Raw genomic sequence first — 15,252 nt, forward strand, 5'->3', positions numbered from 1 at the left:
ACATTTGCAGTGTACAGCATTGCTTATGATGTGTATCGATTAATGCGCACTATGAAAAACATTTAAACACGTTAGTGTCCGATGACCATGATTCATCAGAATATAAGATTTCGCTAATGTTAGTCTGCCAAAGCTAAAAGGCAGATTATCCTGAAGATGCTGGTTCAACAGAGGAACACATCTGTGAAAGACCCAAATTAGCACATAATCAGGTGGATTTCTTCATTGTTCATGTAAAAATTGTGACTTTATCAGTTCTGTTTGAAGCTGGCAGAGTCTCTAAAGCTCATTAATGCTGCCGCTGGTGAGCATCCAGCATAACTGTTGATTAAGTCCCATGGCGTGTCGTTAGCAATGTCAGCTGATACCTACCTTGGGCTTAACATCACGTATAGTCGAGGTGGTGGTCGAGGATGTAGGGCGGCTGGTGGAGCTGGTGGTAGAGGGCCGTTTAGGGCCAGCGGCGGCTGTGGATAGTGGCCTGGTTGTGGTGGTTTTTTTGTCTGAGGTGGTGGTGGTGGTTGAGGGTGTGGGGCGTTTAGTCGTGGCTGTGGTCAAACCACCAGCAGCCGTGCTGCTTGGCCGTGTTTTGGCTGCAGCGCTGGGTTTGGCTGCCCCAGCAGCCAGCTGTGATGCAGTACCGAAATGAAGAGGAACGATGGAGGGCGAAATAAGGAGGGAAAGCAAAGGAAAAAAAAAAAATAAAGGAAATTAATGATAACAGTAGGAAGGGCCAGCAGCAAAAGCAGCATTTAAATCATAAATAATACCAAAAATTTCAGGAAAATAAAAAGCCATTTTTGACTGTGAAACAGGTATGAATCTGAATTGCCCTTGACAGGGAGCTTCTGTACAGCACAGACAGTCCCCATAAAATAGCAGGAGCAGAAGCTTCAGCAGCATGAATCTTGATGTCTTTGCCATTCAACCCCCCCTTAAACCCCTTAAATTAAAGCTGATGACCACATTTAGTCACATCTTGATCGATCTAATTCAGATCAGTTCTGGTGGTAGAAAGAGGCAAAACTATTTATATTGTGTCACAATCCAAATGCTCATGGACTTAGCTGTATTTGAGGTAATGAGCTGTTGAACAGGCGTACCTAATAAAGTGATCGGTGAGGGTATATTTGTGCTGCTAACATTGACTCTTACCTTAGTCTTCTTGTCTGCCAGCTCTTTGCTCGGTGTGGTGCTGCTCTCAGTTTTTGCTTTCTTGGCCTTCTCTCCTGCAGCTTTTTCCTTCTTCTCATCCTTCTTCTCCACCGTCTTCTTCTCGGCTTGCTTCTCATTCTTTTCACTTTTCTGTTTATCCTCCAACTTTTCTGTCAGTTTGTCGCCTTTTTCCATCTTCTGTGCTTTGTCCTCCTCCTCTTTCTTACTTTCTTTAACCTCTAGTGTTGCCTTAGTCTCGTTGTCGGCCTTCTTCTCCACCTTGTCAGAATCAGTATCGAGTTTGGCAGGTGTCGGCTGTTGCTCTGGGGCCTTTTCCTCTTTGTCCACGTGCGGCTCTTTGACATCCTTCACTTCGGTTTTCTCAAACTTCTCTGCGTTTTTCAGCTCAGTTTTGTCTTCCACTTTCTCTTTCTCATTTAGCTTTTCTGCCTCTTTTTCTTTCTCTTTCAACATTTCGGCCTCTTTTTCCTTCTCTTTAAGCTTTTCAGCCTCTCTCTCCAGTTCTTTTGCCTTTTCGGCCTCTTTTTCCTTCTCTCTTTGCCTCTCTGCTTCTTTTTCCTTCTCTCTCTGCCTCTCTGCTTCCTTCTCCTTCTCTTTCAACATTTCTGCCTCCTTTTCCTTCTCTCTTTGCCTCTCTGCTTCTTTCTCCTTCTCTCTTTGCCTCTCTGCTTCTTTCTCCTTCTCTCTTTGCCTCTCTGCTTCTTTCTCCTCCTCTCTCTGCCTCTCTGCTTCTTTTTCCTTCTCTCTCTGCCTCTCTGCTTCTTTCTCCTTCTCTCTCTGCCTCTCTGCTTCTTTTTCCTTCTCTCTCTGCCTCTCTGCTTCTTTCTCCTTCTCTCTCTGCTTCTCTGCTTCTTTTTCCTTCTCTCTCTGCCTCTCTGCTTCTTTCTCCTTCTCTCTCAGCTTCTCTGCTTCCTTCTCTTTCTCTTTCAACATTTCCGCCTCTTTTTCCTTTTTCCTTTGCTCCTCTGCCTCTTTCTCCTTCTCTTTCAGCTTCTCTGCCTCTTTTTCCATCTCTTTTTGTGCCTCCTGCTGTTTATCTTTCTCTGCTTCTTTCTCCACCTTGCCTGGAGTCTCGCTGCTCACAAACTCGACCTTCACGCTCTTCTGATCAGCTTTCTCCAGAGGTTCAAAGAATTCAGTCTTCTTGACATTGTCATCCTTTTTCTCCTCCTTCTTCTCCGTCATGCTGGACTTGACTGAAAAGAAAAACATAATGATATTAGAAATAATGCCAATGTATCATCAATACAGCTCTTCTTTTTTCTATGCAGTTACTCAGTCACAAGCATCAGGAGGACCGTCAACATCCTTGCCTACCCTAAATCTCCCAGCAAGCATGCCTCTGCTCATTCTCCAACAATCTGTGTCTTTTGACAACATTTTGCAGAGGAGACATTAGTGATCCTAAATGGGTTGTTCTGAAGAGCTCAGTGACTTCAAGCGTGGTATTGTGTTGGATGCTACCTTTGCAATAAGACTGTGAATTGTCATCCCTGCTGGAAATTCAATAGTCAACTGTATGTGATATTATTAGAAAGTGGAAGCGTTCAGGAAAAATAGCAACTCAGACATGGAGCAGAAGACCACATGAAATCACAGAGCGGGGTCAATGACTGCTAAGACACATGGTGTGGTGGATACCAGGAGAATGTTACTTGCCTGACTGCACTGTGCCAACCAGAGACTCAACTCTGACTCGTGATTTGGGACTTGTGCACAGTCTTTGGGTTTTAATTTTTCAATCATGATTTCTTATCCCCCTGTCACTCTTTCCCCTATTGTCATAAGTAAGTGTACGTATGTGCACGCCGCGGCCAGCTGGCCACAGACAATGACAACAACGGCTAACTTATGTTGAGTATGAAGGATATTACCATGCTATGTTAATATAGAAACCAACTTTATAAGGAAAGTCTTGTGTGTGTGTGTGTGTGTGTGTGTGTCTTAATATTGCACTGCTGTAGTCTTTTTAAAGTGAATTATCAAAAAAAATAATCAGACATGTGTGCATCTCTGGTGTCAACTGTGAATTGGTAGAGGAGGGACAATGGTACGGGGCTGTTCTTCAGGGTTTGGGTAAGGCACTTTATCTCCACTTCCTCAGCATACCAAGACATTTTGGACAATGCTATGCTTCCAACTTTGTGGCAACAGTTTGTGGAGGGCCCTTTTCTATTCAGCACGCCCCAGTGCACAAATAAGGGCTATAAAGACATGGCTTGATGAGTTGGGCGTGGAAGCACTTGACTGGCCCGCACAGAGCCTTGACCTCAATCCCATCAAGCACCTTTGGGATGGACAGGAATGCAGATGTGAGCCAGGCCTTCTTGTCCAACATTAGTGCCTGTTCTCATAAATGGTCTACTGAATGAATGGGCTCAAATTCCAACAGAAAGATTCCGAAATCTTGTGGGAAGCCTTCCAGGAAGAGTGCAGGCTGTTAAAGCTGCAAAAGGGGGGCCAACCCCATATTGAAGTACATGTATTTGAATACAATGTCATTGCAGTCTCTGTGCAACATAAGGTGTCCTAATACTTTTATTCTTAAAGTGCATTCCTCTGTTTTACTAAGAATATACAGTCTATGTCTACACTGCTCCTAATACACATTAATAGTTAATATCAACCAGATATATAGAGATATTTTTAACTGAATTATGTTTTATGCATTGCTTCAACAGTGCTGGCATAAGATAAAAAAGAAGCTTTCCTTTTGTCTGAGAACATGAAGAAAATGTCCTTCTTGTGGTTCAGTGGTGAAGGGCGATTTGATTTTCACAGATGCCTTTTAAGTCTGTGCTTCAACATGGTTCACTGGAGCAATACATGTCCTTAGAGCAGATTGATATCTGTGTTTGAAGGCAGGTCAGACTATTTCATTTGTTTGAAGACCAAATAGAGACAGAGGGTTCATGTGCCAGAAAAGATGAGACAGAAAAGATCATTCTGAGTCTGACACAATCTTAATCATCCATCCACACAAACTCAGAAAGACGAGCAGAGGGAGAAAGCGTGAGATATGTACTCCCATGACAGATCATCCCTCTCCTGTGCATCTTGTGGTGCTTTACATCTTCCTCTCCTCTCCCACTACCTCCCTACAATCCCCAGTGCCCTCTACTATCCCCATTACATATGTGCTGTTTCTTCTCTCAGCATATATCCTCTCAGATTCCCATATATACAGCTGGAGGTGACATATTTAGAGTGGTTGACAGGCTTAATATATCTGAGATGCAATATCCTCCCGATCTTTCGTCTTCCCTGTTTCCTGTCATCTGTCCTGACCAATCTCTGCTGTCAGATGCCATCTGACAAGGCAGATATTACTCGGAACAAACAACCGCATCTCCTGTTGTCCAGGATACCATAACATCAGTTAAGGAACAATAGAAAGTGGATGTATAGGAAGAGGAAACAGAAAAGCTATTCTTACTGTAAGTGTTTGGAGAGATGGAACATGAAGGTGAAAATCAATGCAAAGAACATTTTGTTTCCTGAGTATCAACAACACTGCAGATTATTAACACACGTCTGACGCTTCCAGAATCATTACCTGCACCAACGTGATTTTATCTGACCCCTGTTTTATCAGATATAGGTGGTAGTAATGTGGGTAAAAGCTTTTTTTGTCTTAATATTTGGTATCACTTTATTCAACATTGGACAGCTTCCATTAGCCTGCTTGCTTTTGGAATAAGAGCTCTTCTTTAGTCTGCAGGCTTAGGAAACAACAAAAAAAGCTAAGACAAATTGGTGATTTTGACTAGAGTGACAATGATGTTCCATTTATTGTTGATATGAAGGGATACTTTTATGATCTGGGATACACAGAGGGACAATTTCTACAGATGGAGACTCAGTGGGAAGAAAGAGAGAGGGGAGAAACTTTAGTGGAGACTGGTTAGCAGAGAGGATCCCGAGTTACCTGGTGGTGTAGGTGTGCAAACTGTGCACCCATGGGCCTTAGTTTCAACACTTCTTCAGGACATTTCTGATCAAGGCTCATATATGCCTGCAGCCGGATTCACTCCCTATCCAGAGTTCCCTGCCTTACTGAACGACGATGTTTAACAGACCTTCTTCAACTTTCATAAGGTGAAACCCGCCCTGACCAGACGAGCGGAATGGAAATTTGTCATCCAAGTTAGTTTACAGCTATTACTTTATTTTTCTAATGGCTGATAATTAGACAAGACACAGTCGGCATAATGTGTGTACTTTATGAAAGCAACCTGTCAACTGTTGAAGTGGAAAAATGAGAAATAACTAGTTTTAGTTTAGTTTGTTGCTTCCTCTGACAAAGCCACAGCTCAAAACAGCTGATCAGATACACTAGGGCAGAAAAGCATTGCTTACATTGCAAAATAGTGGCAAACAGAGACTTTCTAGGTGAAAGAACAAAATGTTTTGCTTTAGAGTGCACTTGAGCCTGCATTGTTTTTCTGACATTTTTTGCGTAAAACTTGCTAAATAAAGAGATGAACATCTGCTACACTGTGTAGCCTTGCTTCCCTGTCGGTATGACCAGCGAGTATTCTTAAAGGGACAGCGCTCACTAGAATTTCTGGAGCAGTGGCGTGCACAGACTTTTTCAAGGGCAGGAGCAAAAAGAAAAAAGGGCACATACAGCGCCTTCTCGCCACTGAAGAGGGCACTAAGTTTTCACGTGTTTTCGAGGGCACTTTAGACATGTTTATATGTTATACAAATGGCACATTATATAGCCTTAAAACAGACAAACTAGACTACTCAAGTTAGTTTGTAGTTAGGATCACCATCCACAAGAACTGTATAGATTCAACATTGGACTGTGAAGAACACACAGAAATAAATAAATAAATCCCTAGGGGGTCTGGGGGTCTTCCCCCACACCATTTTCAATTAAGTAGATGCCATTTCCTGCATTCTAGTGCATTTTAACACCATATTAGCACCAGATAATCCAAACTGGTTCTGTGAGATATAGTTCTGGCTTAATATAGATCAATAAAGGGCCCAACATAAAAGTCATTGCAACAGTAGTGTTTCATAGTATTTCTTGGTCCTAATGGTCTTCTGGAGTTTAGTGTGTTTTTCCACCCAAGAGAGTAGTTGTGTTTTGCCAACCAGGAGGGCACTTAAACATGCCTTTTTGCCACCCAAGTGGGCAGTTTATCATGTTTTTACCACCCATGTGGGCAGTTTAATGTGTTTTGCCAACCAGGAGGGCACTTTAGCACACATTTTGCCTCCCAAGAGGGCACTTTAGAGCGTGTTTTGGCTCCCAAGAGGGCACATTAGTGCGCATTTTTCAACAATCCCCCCCCCCCCGCGTTCACACCACTGCTCTGGAGGCTAATGCCACTATCATTGCCAAGTGCCTCATTCGACCCATCTGAAAAAAAACACTGAAATATCCCTTTAAAGAAAGATTGGAATTTTATCTTTATAAGTGGGTTTTAATAATGGATGCATGATATTATCAGCACATTATCAGTGCATGCAAATTTCTGGTGAGGTTTACAACCCATATTGTGGCAGTACATATCAGATAATGCATGAATTTACCATTGTCCTTCAACTTATGATGATGTTGTTATAATGCTTTACTTAACATGGGCCTTCAGATCAGCTGATCATATCAAGCTTCAAATCTATGCACAAAAACTATATTTGTTACTGCCAATAAGAAACCGTAAATAGGTAAGTGAGACATATTTTATGGTGCAGATTTGTTACTTAGTCGAGCAGTGAGTCATTAATGAATGGTTTAACTATTGAAGAGCTAAAACAGAGCTTATAAATCAGTATGCATGCCATCTGCAGCCATAAAGTAGTAAATAAACACTGTATTTGTATGTAGTCTTAAAGCATTTTTCAATTCTTATTTGACTGACTATTTGCTAAGAAGAGAAAATGTATTGCACCAAAAAAGAAAACAAGTCTGCATTTAAAAATACAGTTTTACTCCAAGGGGCAGATAAAATATCAGCACTGCAGCCTTGAAAGTGGAGAGACAGAATTCATCTGAACAAAACAACACTTGAAGCTGAGTTTGTAGTAGCTATTTTTAGACCAGACTCAGTGATGTGGATAAAGACCAAATACTATGAGTCTGGATGACGCCGCTGCCCTACTAAATCCAAAGATCACGCGATGTAAACACGCTAAAAGAAGATCTGTCTCATCTGTTGACTCACCGAATGAAACACGGGCATCATTTGACCTCAGGTGATGCTGACCTAACGACCTAATAACAAGGTCAGCTGAGCACCAGAGCCACTGACCCTGCTGTGTCCCACTTTAGGATGTCTGCATTTTGAAAATGGAGCAGAACAAATGACCGACAAGAATCAAACCCCATGTCTGTGTGTGATTAATAGCACGACTGGAAGATCTGGGAAATGGTTGACGATTTCTTTGCCCGATAAATGGAAGAAATCGTGATTTATCTATAAACAGTTGATTTTCTATAAGGAATCATCATTTGTGTGGTAATGGTTTTCTTTCTGTTAGCATTGCAATAGTTCAAGATCTTGGCAAAGACTCAGTAGGTGCAAAAATAAAACATTATGACTGATCACTTAAAAGTACTCGTATGTATTACCCCATAGAAGTGACCCAAAAGTTGTTGTATAATCCATAAATTGTTGGAAAGAGCCTCTGTAACTACCAATCTAATTGGCAAAAACAATTATTGCTCCATTCAGGCTATGAATGGGTGCTAAATGTCTATTCTTACGTAGATTTGCCTGTATTCTCCAAAAAACTCACGCCCCGTAAACTATCTTAGTGTAAATATCAACTCATCAATACTTTTAATCCAATTCTTAAAATAACTTCAGGACTTTTAAATGATGTCCTTGGTGTTTTCATGAATAAATTGAAGCTGGACTATTTTGCAGGGAGTACACTTAACTGATATTATCAAACCAGTAAACCTGCCTCGTAACCCACCTTAAAGGGTTATTTCAATATTTTTGGCAATAGTAGTGTCATTGGCCTCCAGAAATATCAGAGAGCATTGCCCCTTTAAGACTCGCTGGTCATTCTGGCAGAGGAGCTAGGCTATACAGTGTAGCAGAGGGGTAGAGTTGTGCTATGTAAATTAGTAAGTTGTAGGTCAAATAGGCCAAAAATTAATATTCAATTATACACTATATAATTCTTCTAGGGCATTTTATTTCTTACCAAGAGAACCTCTGTGTTTGGTCATAATTTGCAGTTCAAGCTTTGGCTTACATTGATCTTCTTCCTCAGCTTATCCGATCAGCTGGTCAACGACAACAAAGTCAACTAAAACTACTTTTAGGACATGATGCCATATGCTATGCTACGCTAAGGTACTATGCAATCCAATGAGATGCGATACAGTATAATAGGATGTGATACAATACCACATGATATGATGCAATGCTGTGCGTTTTGATGCTATATGATTTGGTACGATCCAATACAATACGATGTGATATTAAATATATAGGGTGAAGAGTGGCTGAGACGGGTGAACTGGGTTGTAAAGCTCTGAGCAGAACGAAATGACATTGTTAGCCTACATTACAGACCTGGAACGGTGACACACATCAGACCTTACAGAGTGAACACAAATCAGTGACTGCATACAGGAAAACAAACAAAGGTGACCTAAATAGAGCGAGACAACAGTGTGACAGGACCAAGGATAGGGAACAAGACAGGAGGAGTAGCAGTCCAAAAAAAAAAATAAACAGCCTTCAGTCATTACACTGTAAACAAAGAGAGACTCAGGAGATCAACTTGATCCTCCAATTAGGGCAGAAACCTGATACGTGTCACAGCTGTGGGAAGCTGAGAGGTGAAAATGGATTCATTTGAGCAAACGAGACATGACACCTAACCTACCTACTCTCTCCTGTGGGACCTTTCATTTCCACAAAGCTTTACCTTCTTCTTTGTCCATTTTCCTCTTAAAATTGTCTCCAGATAAAGATTCAGCCTCTGTTTTCAGACAACAACATCATGAGGCAAAAATGATTCCATGACCAGAGAATCCGAGCTACAAATGTGAGGCAGGCTGGACTATAACCCCAGTGGAATAGGAGCAGAGGGAAAAATAGATGAGCTCGAGGTATGACTTGTCTGCAGAACAAAAAAAGCAATGATTCAACTCCCGAGAGACGCATCTATTATTGATGGAGCTTTTGATTGGGATCATCAATCCCTGTTTCCCTGAGGGTGTCGGGGGCTGGGGATGGAGGGCATTACTGAGACACATATTTGATGAGAACATTAGGGCACAGTGAAGGTCAGACATGATGTCAGAACAACTTCTAAAGTGCAGTCATGACAATATGAGAGTGGCACGCCCATCAAGTCTATCATGGAGGTGTCCACTTAAGAAAGGCTGCAGGAGGCCTGGACGCCCCATCAACATTTGGGTGGGTAACATTTTCTGACATCCAAACAGTCATCCTTTTAAGAAGAAGGTTTTATGCAACTTCCATCTAATTTTTAAACTAAAAGGGTGACACTGCCAAATTGCCTTTGCATCAAGCTTGAACAAACCTTTGCATGACTGTTATGTTGTTCTCACAAAGCAGCAGTCCTGCATTGGGTTTCAGCTGCACCTCAACCTGCTGCTTTTAGCAGAGCTGCAGAAGCACCAGGATGCCCTGCGGTCTCTACCTCTTGTATAATAAATGGCTCAGGACAGATGAGAACAATGAGCATCTGGGTGCAGTGAGCCAATTCATCAGAAGGTTTCATTAGCATAATGATAACACTTACAGCTCATTTAGGCCTGTTAAGCCCGGACTCTCCTGAAGAGCACCACCTCAACCCAGAGCTTCTTTCATATTCTTGTCTCATTAAAATGCTAAAATATGCTGACTCGTCTTTAACGTTAACACTGCTCTTCAAGCCATCTCATATTTTTTTTATGTATGTAGGTTAAAATGGGCATATCTGACATTTACACACCTGTAATTGGGGTTAACATGTTAACAAATTATCATGCATAAACCCACCAGTGTTTTTAGCTATTTCTAAGTAAACTGACACGGTTCTCTGCAGACTCTCTTATCAAAGTTGCAAATAAAAACAATTATAAAGGGTCATATTCCATTCAAAGCATATAGGCAGACATCTAAAGTAAATCTCCATCATCATCAAACTACATAGGACTCAATTCTGAGGCCTTCATTTGGCTCTTCAAGTGGATTATGTAAATCAGCTCTTATGGATACTGTCTCATTAAAACTCTGTCACTCTTTGCACCACAACACTTGAGTCTTGTCCACATTGACAACAGCATTTTCTATGAAGTGAAAGATACACTCCGGCACTGACCTTTTAGCACATCAAACACACTGGACTTGTTTAAGTGGATGTGAAGAGGGAACAGAGATGGCACTTTGTTCTGTCTGAAGTGTGTCTTCTTTGTAGACAAGTTAAAGTCTCACAGGCGGCAGAGTTATGATATAGTCACAGTCAGCAGGGAAGATGCTGAGCCTAGCAACCACTGGGCTGAAATTGTTTGGATTTTACTCTCTTATATATTCAATAAAGATTCTCAAAGCCTCCAAAATGGATGCTTTTGCAAAAGAAAAAAAAAAAAAAGGTTTTGTTTTGACATTCTAAAACTGAATAACATCGTCCAATCCCATCTCTGGTTGACTTGAACTTGTACTGTCACTGATACTTGCCATACTGTTGTTTTTCCAGCTTGTGTCTTCTTAATTGTAGCTGAGACATCTAGTTTCTGTCTTTGAGGTCAGGGCTCTCCAGGCCACTCCAGAACATTGAAAAATCAATCTTCTTCAAAGCCGTAGTTCTCTTGCAGACTGAAAAAGATTGTCCTCTTGGGTTTTCCTAATATTTTGTCGAATTAATTTTTCCCTCTACCTTTACAAGCCCTCCAGGGCTGGCTGCCAAGAAGCACCACCACAGCATGATGCTGCCACCACTGTGCTTTACAGTGGGGATTGTGTGTTTGTGGTGATGTGACCATGGAGTCTCCCACATGCCGTCTGGTGAACTCTAGTCCAGATTTAATCTGAGTTTTCATCAACAGTGGCTTTCTCTTTGCCACTTTCCCATAAAGCTTTGGCTGGTGAAGAACCTGGCCGACAGTTGTTGTAGGCAGAGTCTCTCCCATCTCAGCTGCTGAAGCTTGTACCTCCTTCAGAGTAGTTACAGGTGTCTTAGTGGCCTCCCTCACTAGTCTACTTCTTGCATGGTCACTCAGTTTGTAAGGACGGCATGACCTAGGCAGATTTACACATGTGCCATATTCCTCCAATTTCTTGATGATGGATTTATCTGAACTCTGGGGGATGTTCAGTACCTTGGACATTTTTTGTGTCCATCCCTTGACTTTTTCAGTCACCTATTCCCTGAGGTGCTTGGAGTGTTCTTTTGTCTTCATGGTGTAACAGCAGCCAGGAATACTGATTAACCAGTGACTAGACCTTCCTGGAGAATGGCAGAGGGACTCGGACACACTAACACGCACGTATGTGGTGCTCACGCAGTGAAGGTATTAAGTCACTACAGTGTAGATTTGACATCACATTAAAAACCAGGCTAGATAGTTTTGTGGGTGGCCCAGATTCAGTTCTATTGCTTCTTTTCTGCATCCCTTAGACAACAAAAACTGGAATGCTTAAATCTCAGTATTAAACATTTCAGAGTAAATTTTAACTCCCAAAGTGTAATTTTAACACCATTCTGAATTAAATGGCTTTCAGTGTTGAAGTTATTTAACAGTGTTAATCATCAGTGTTAGTCCAACTCTGTCAAGAGTCGATTAATCTAAATTCTGCTCACTTCCAATTCGAACTGGAGCAGAATTTTCCCATCATGCCCTTGGTCAGAGTGTTTTAGACGTGTTTTAAATGTTGTTTGTTGTACAGTGATCTCTTTATTGTTGTTGTTTTTAAGGATTAACACTTTTGCACCATGAGTGAAGTTATCCACTGAATTGGCCACTTCTCAACTGCAGTCTGCAGTTAAGGGTAGTGCACTGATTTTCATCTATGTGGCTCTGCCATAGTTGTTCAAAAAAGAGGGCAGTCTCTAAGTATTAAAAGCACACTGCAATGTGTCAGTAATTCAAATTTACACCCATGATGAAAGGAATTGACATGTTGTGTTAAAATGTAACACTATGGATGTATGGATGTAATGTAACACTGGGAATTCTGCTGTGTACTCAGCCTAGTTTTTGACTCTATTTACTGTTCTCCTTGATAACCAAAGGCATAAAAAGCCTGCAAAACAATAAAATCAGATAAATCAGGGGCACGACTGATCTGAATGACCAGAGGGCAGACTGTAGCTGTTAGCCAGGCGGCTAAAGATCCACCTCAGCCGTCATACATTTTGTTTCTGATCAAATGACAATATCAGAGCAGACAGGGTCCTGAGCCCCCCCTGAGATCTTTGCCGCCCAACTGGGGGTGCCTGGACCCTAGGTTGGGAACCACTGACCTAACGGTTAGGTGGAGCCTCACGTACATATCTGGAAGGGGTTCAAGTCTGGGCTTTGGCTCCTTTCCTCCATGTCATTCCCCACTCTCTCTCTTCCCTGTTTCTGATCTCTTTATAAAAAAAGGCATAAAAAGCACACCAAAAACAGACCTTTTAAAAATGCCTCTTCCCATTGCCTGAGACTTGGTTGATAATTTAATGCAGCCACACTGTCAAATATATTAATAAAAATAACAGAAATAGCCTAGATGCCATACCCCAGAAAAACAAACCAGTATATAAACAAATTAACAGACAGAGCTGCCTTTAAGCGATGTGATGTCCATCATAATAAATAAATAAATAAATAAATGATTAAACATAAGCCCACATATTAAGCCTTTACAGCAGAGAACATCAAATTGAATGTTCCAGACTGAACATTATGTGAAGAAACAGCAGAAATCCCCCCTTTAAGCAGGAAACACCATCAAACAAAAATAATGTGACCTGACAGAGGACCAGCACAGTGATTATTTCACTGACCCTGTTTAAGATTCTTACTTTTAACTTCACAGACTTCATCTATTCACTCTATTCTTCATGCTTTAGCCATCTTTCCTTGCAAAGTTCAACCAAATCCTATGCTTTCTTTCTTTAAACACTCATTTGCATCCCCCCCTTCATGCCCTTTTCCATATTTCCCATTTTTAACCGTTTCAATCCTCCTCCTTCTCTTTCTCGATTTTCAAATCTGCTTATCCTAATTCCCCACATCCCCTCTAGAGAGAAGGAGCTAAGACCAAGCTATAGTGCTGCACATGTGGAGCTCATACAATAGAGCGGCCTCCGCTTCACCACTGCTATGGAAAAAGAATTCCTCTCCAAAGGGTTGGCGTATTTTTCTGAGCTTTTTTAACACAACAGGAGCTACCAACATCTTTTCTGACCTTTATATGAATGCAAACAGTAAATATAACCCAGCTTGTGGCTCGATGGCTCTGCCATGCTCCTGTTAACACTTCAGGGGGAAGAAAAATTTAGATTACTGCCCCTTTAATACTCTGGTGGTCAGGCTGGCAGCTTCTTCTACTCTTGGCTTTGTGGCAAAAAAAACAACCGCTGTGTGAGCGAAGACAGAAAGAAAGGGACAAAAGGAAAAGGGGAAAATGTGTAAGAAAGTGGAGGAAAATGGTCACTGAAAAAGCAGAAAGCGTCCCATACAGTGGCCCTATTTAATCCAAAAGTGGTCATGATTTAATGTGACCAAGACCTGCTTTCAGCCATCTTAGTTCTGCCTGTCTACCAAGAATCTAATGAGCATTCAGAGCAACAGGAGAAAGAGCAAAGCAGAGACGGCATCACAGAAAAAGAAGTACAGTGCGGAGCAGGAGACTAGACAAAGAGAGCTGCCACCAGCAAGAACGAGCTTTGTTTCCTGACCCTGCATGCAAATGTCATCTGAAGAGTCAGCTACTATCCGGGCTGCAAGCTTATTAACAGCAACACATTTGCATGCACATTAGCACTCATGAGATCGCCACATGTGACCATCACATAAAACTAAGATAGACTTGTTGACTCGGTCTCCAAATATGCTTTATAAATCCATGCACAAACTCTTCCAGATGAGTATCTGTAATTGGCACACTGTCTTTGACCAACACAATGAGACAGACACGACCATCCTGGAATTTTAAGTAGCCCGCAGGGGGCTGCTCCATTGCTGTCGACTTCGCTCATTCTTTCTCTTTCACTCTCTCTCACTCACTGACACTCCTCCTTTCAGTCTGCCTCTGTAGATATTTGTAACCCCGAGCCATATGCAATCTTAAACCAGAGAACAAATCAGGTTTGAAACTGAGATGAGTGACTAAATGAAGGGCTTAAAAGATAAAGGAAGCATTACTTTAGACTGATGATGCCTAATTCTATAGATCTATATGCATTTGGAGACCACAAAGAGGATTATATACATATTATAAGGATTATATATATATATGTATATAAAGGAGAACTAAGATGGTATTAGAATAAGCAAGACAGCTTTTCTTTTAGTGCTTTGCACACTTTACAAAGACATTGTCTTCCTTTTAGCATTTTCCGACTGCCTGCCTGCTCCACCCACTTTATCTCAGGGCATGCAAACGTTTTCAGGGCAGTACAAGACTCAATTATATCAATGAAAATCCACTTTTGGGAAGGTTTGATCATATTTTGGGGTCAGTTGAATATACAAGCACCTCATCTATTCATTCATAAAATCTACAGTCACAAATATGCGAGCAGTCTGTGCAGCTTAGCAGCAGCAAACTCACAATCAACATGTTTCACAGTCAACTTCAACAGCTGCAGATAAAGTTAAAGATTAGAGGGAAGAGTGTGTGCGCAAAGTCTGCACCTACCATCCTCCGTGATGAAGGGATTTGTGCTGGAGCTCAAACCAACGTTGGTGGAGTTACTAGTGGCAAGGTCACTATCAAAGTCCCCTGCCATTGTTGATTTGCCAGCTCCAAAGGCTACGCCAGCACTGGTGTTGAGTTTAAAATCCTCTTCAAAGTCTGTGTCTTTAGCCATGTCCAGTTTGCTGCCAGTTTCCCCTTCTTTGTCGTAGCCCATAAACAAAGCAGAGCCAGTGTCCATGCT

General features: G+C 41.6%; 1 protein-coding gene across 1 annotated transcript in view; it reads right to left on the reverse strand.

Annotated features, from left to right (window-relative positions):
• The window catches only part of LOC121527359 (microtubule-associated protein 4), a 125,164-nt gene that overhangs the window by 22,110 nt on the left and 87,802 nt on the right, over positions 1-15,252 (reverse strand). The window contains exons 7-9 of the mRNA XM_041814295.1: positions 1,996-2,372; positions 1,156-1,743; positions 373-627 (exon numbers count right to left, since the gene is read on the reverse strand). Of these exons, the coding sequence (XP_041670229.1) occupies positions 373-627; positions 1,156-1,743; positions 1,996-2,372 (1,220 nt within the window). The remainder of the gene's footprint in view (positions 1-372; positions 628-1,155; positions 1,744-1,995; positions 2,373-15,252) is intronic.

This window comes from Cheilinus undulatus, linkage group 19, assembly GCF_018320785.1.
Source record: "Cheilinus undulatus linkage group 19, ASM1832078v1, whole genome shotgun sequence".
In the NCBI taxonomy this organism is placed as follows: domain Eukaryota; kingdom Metazoa; phylum Chordata; class Actinopteri; order Labriformes; family Labridae; genus Cheilinus; species Cheilinus undulatus.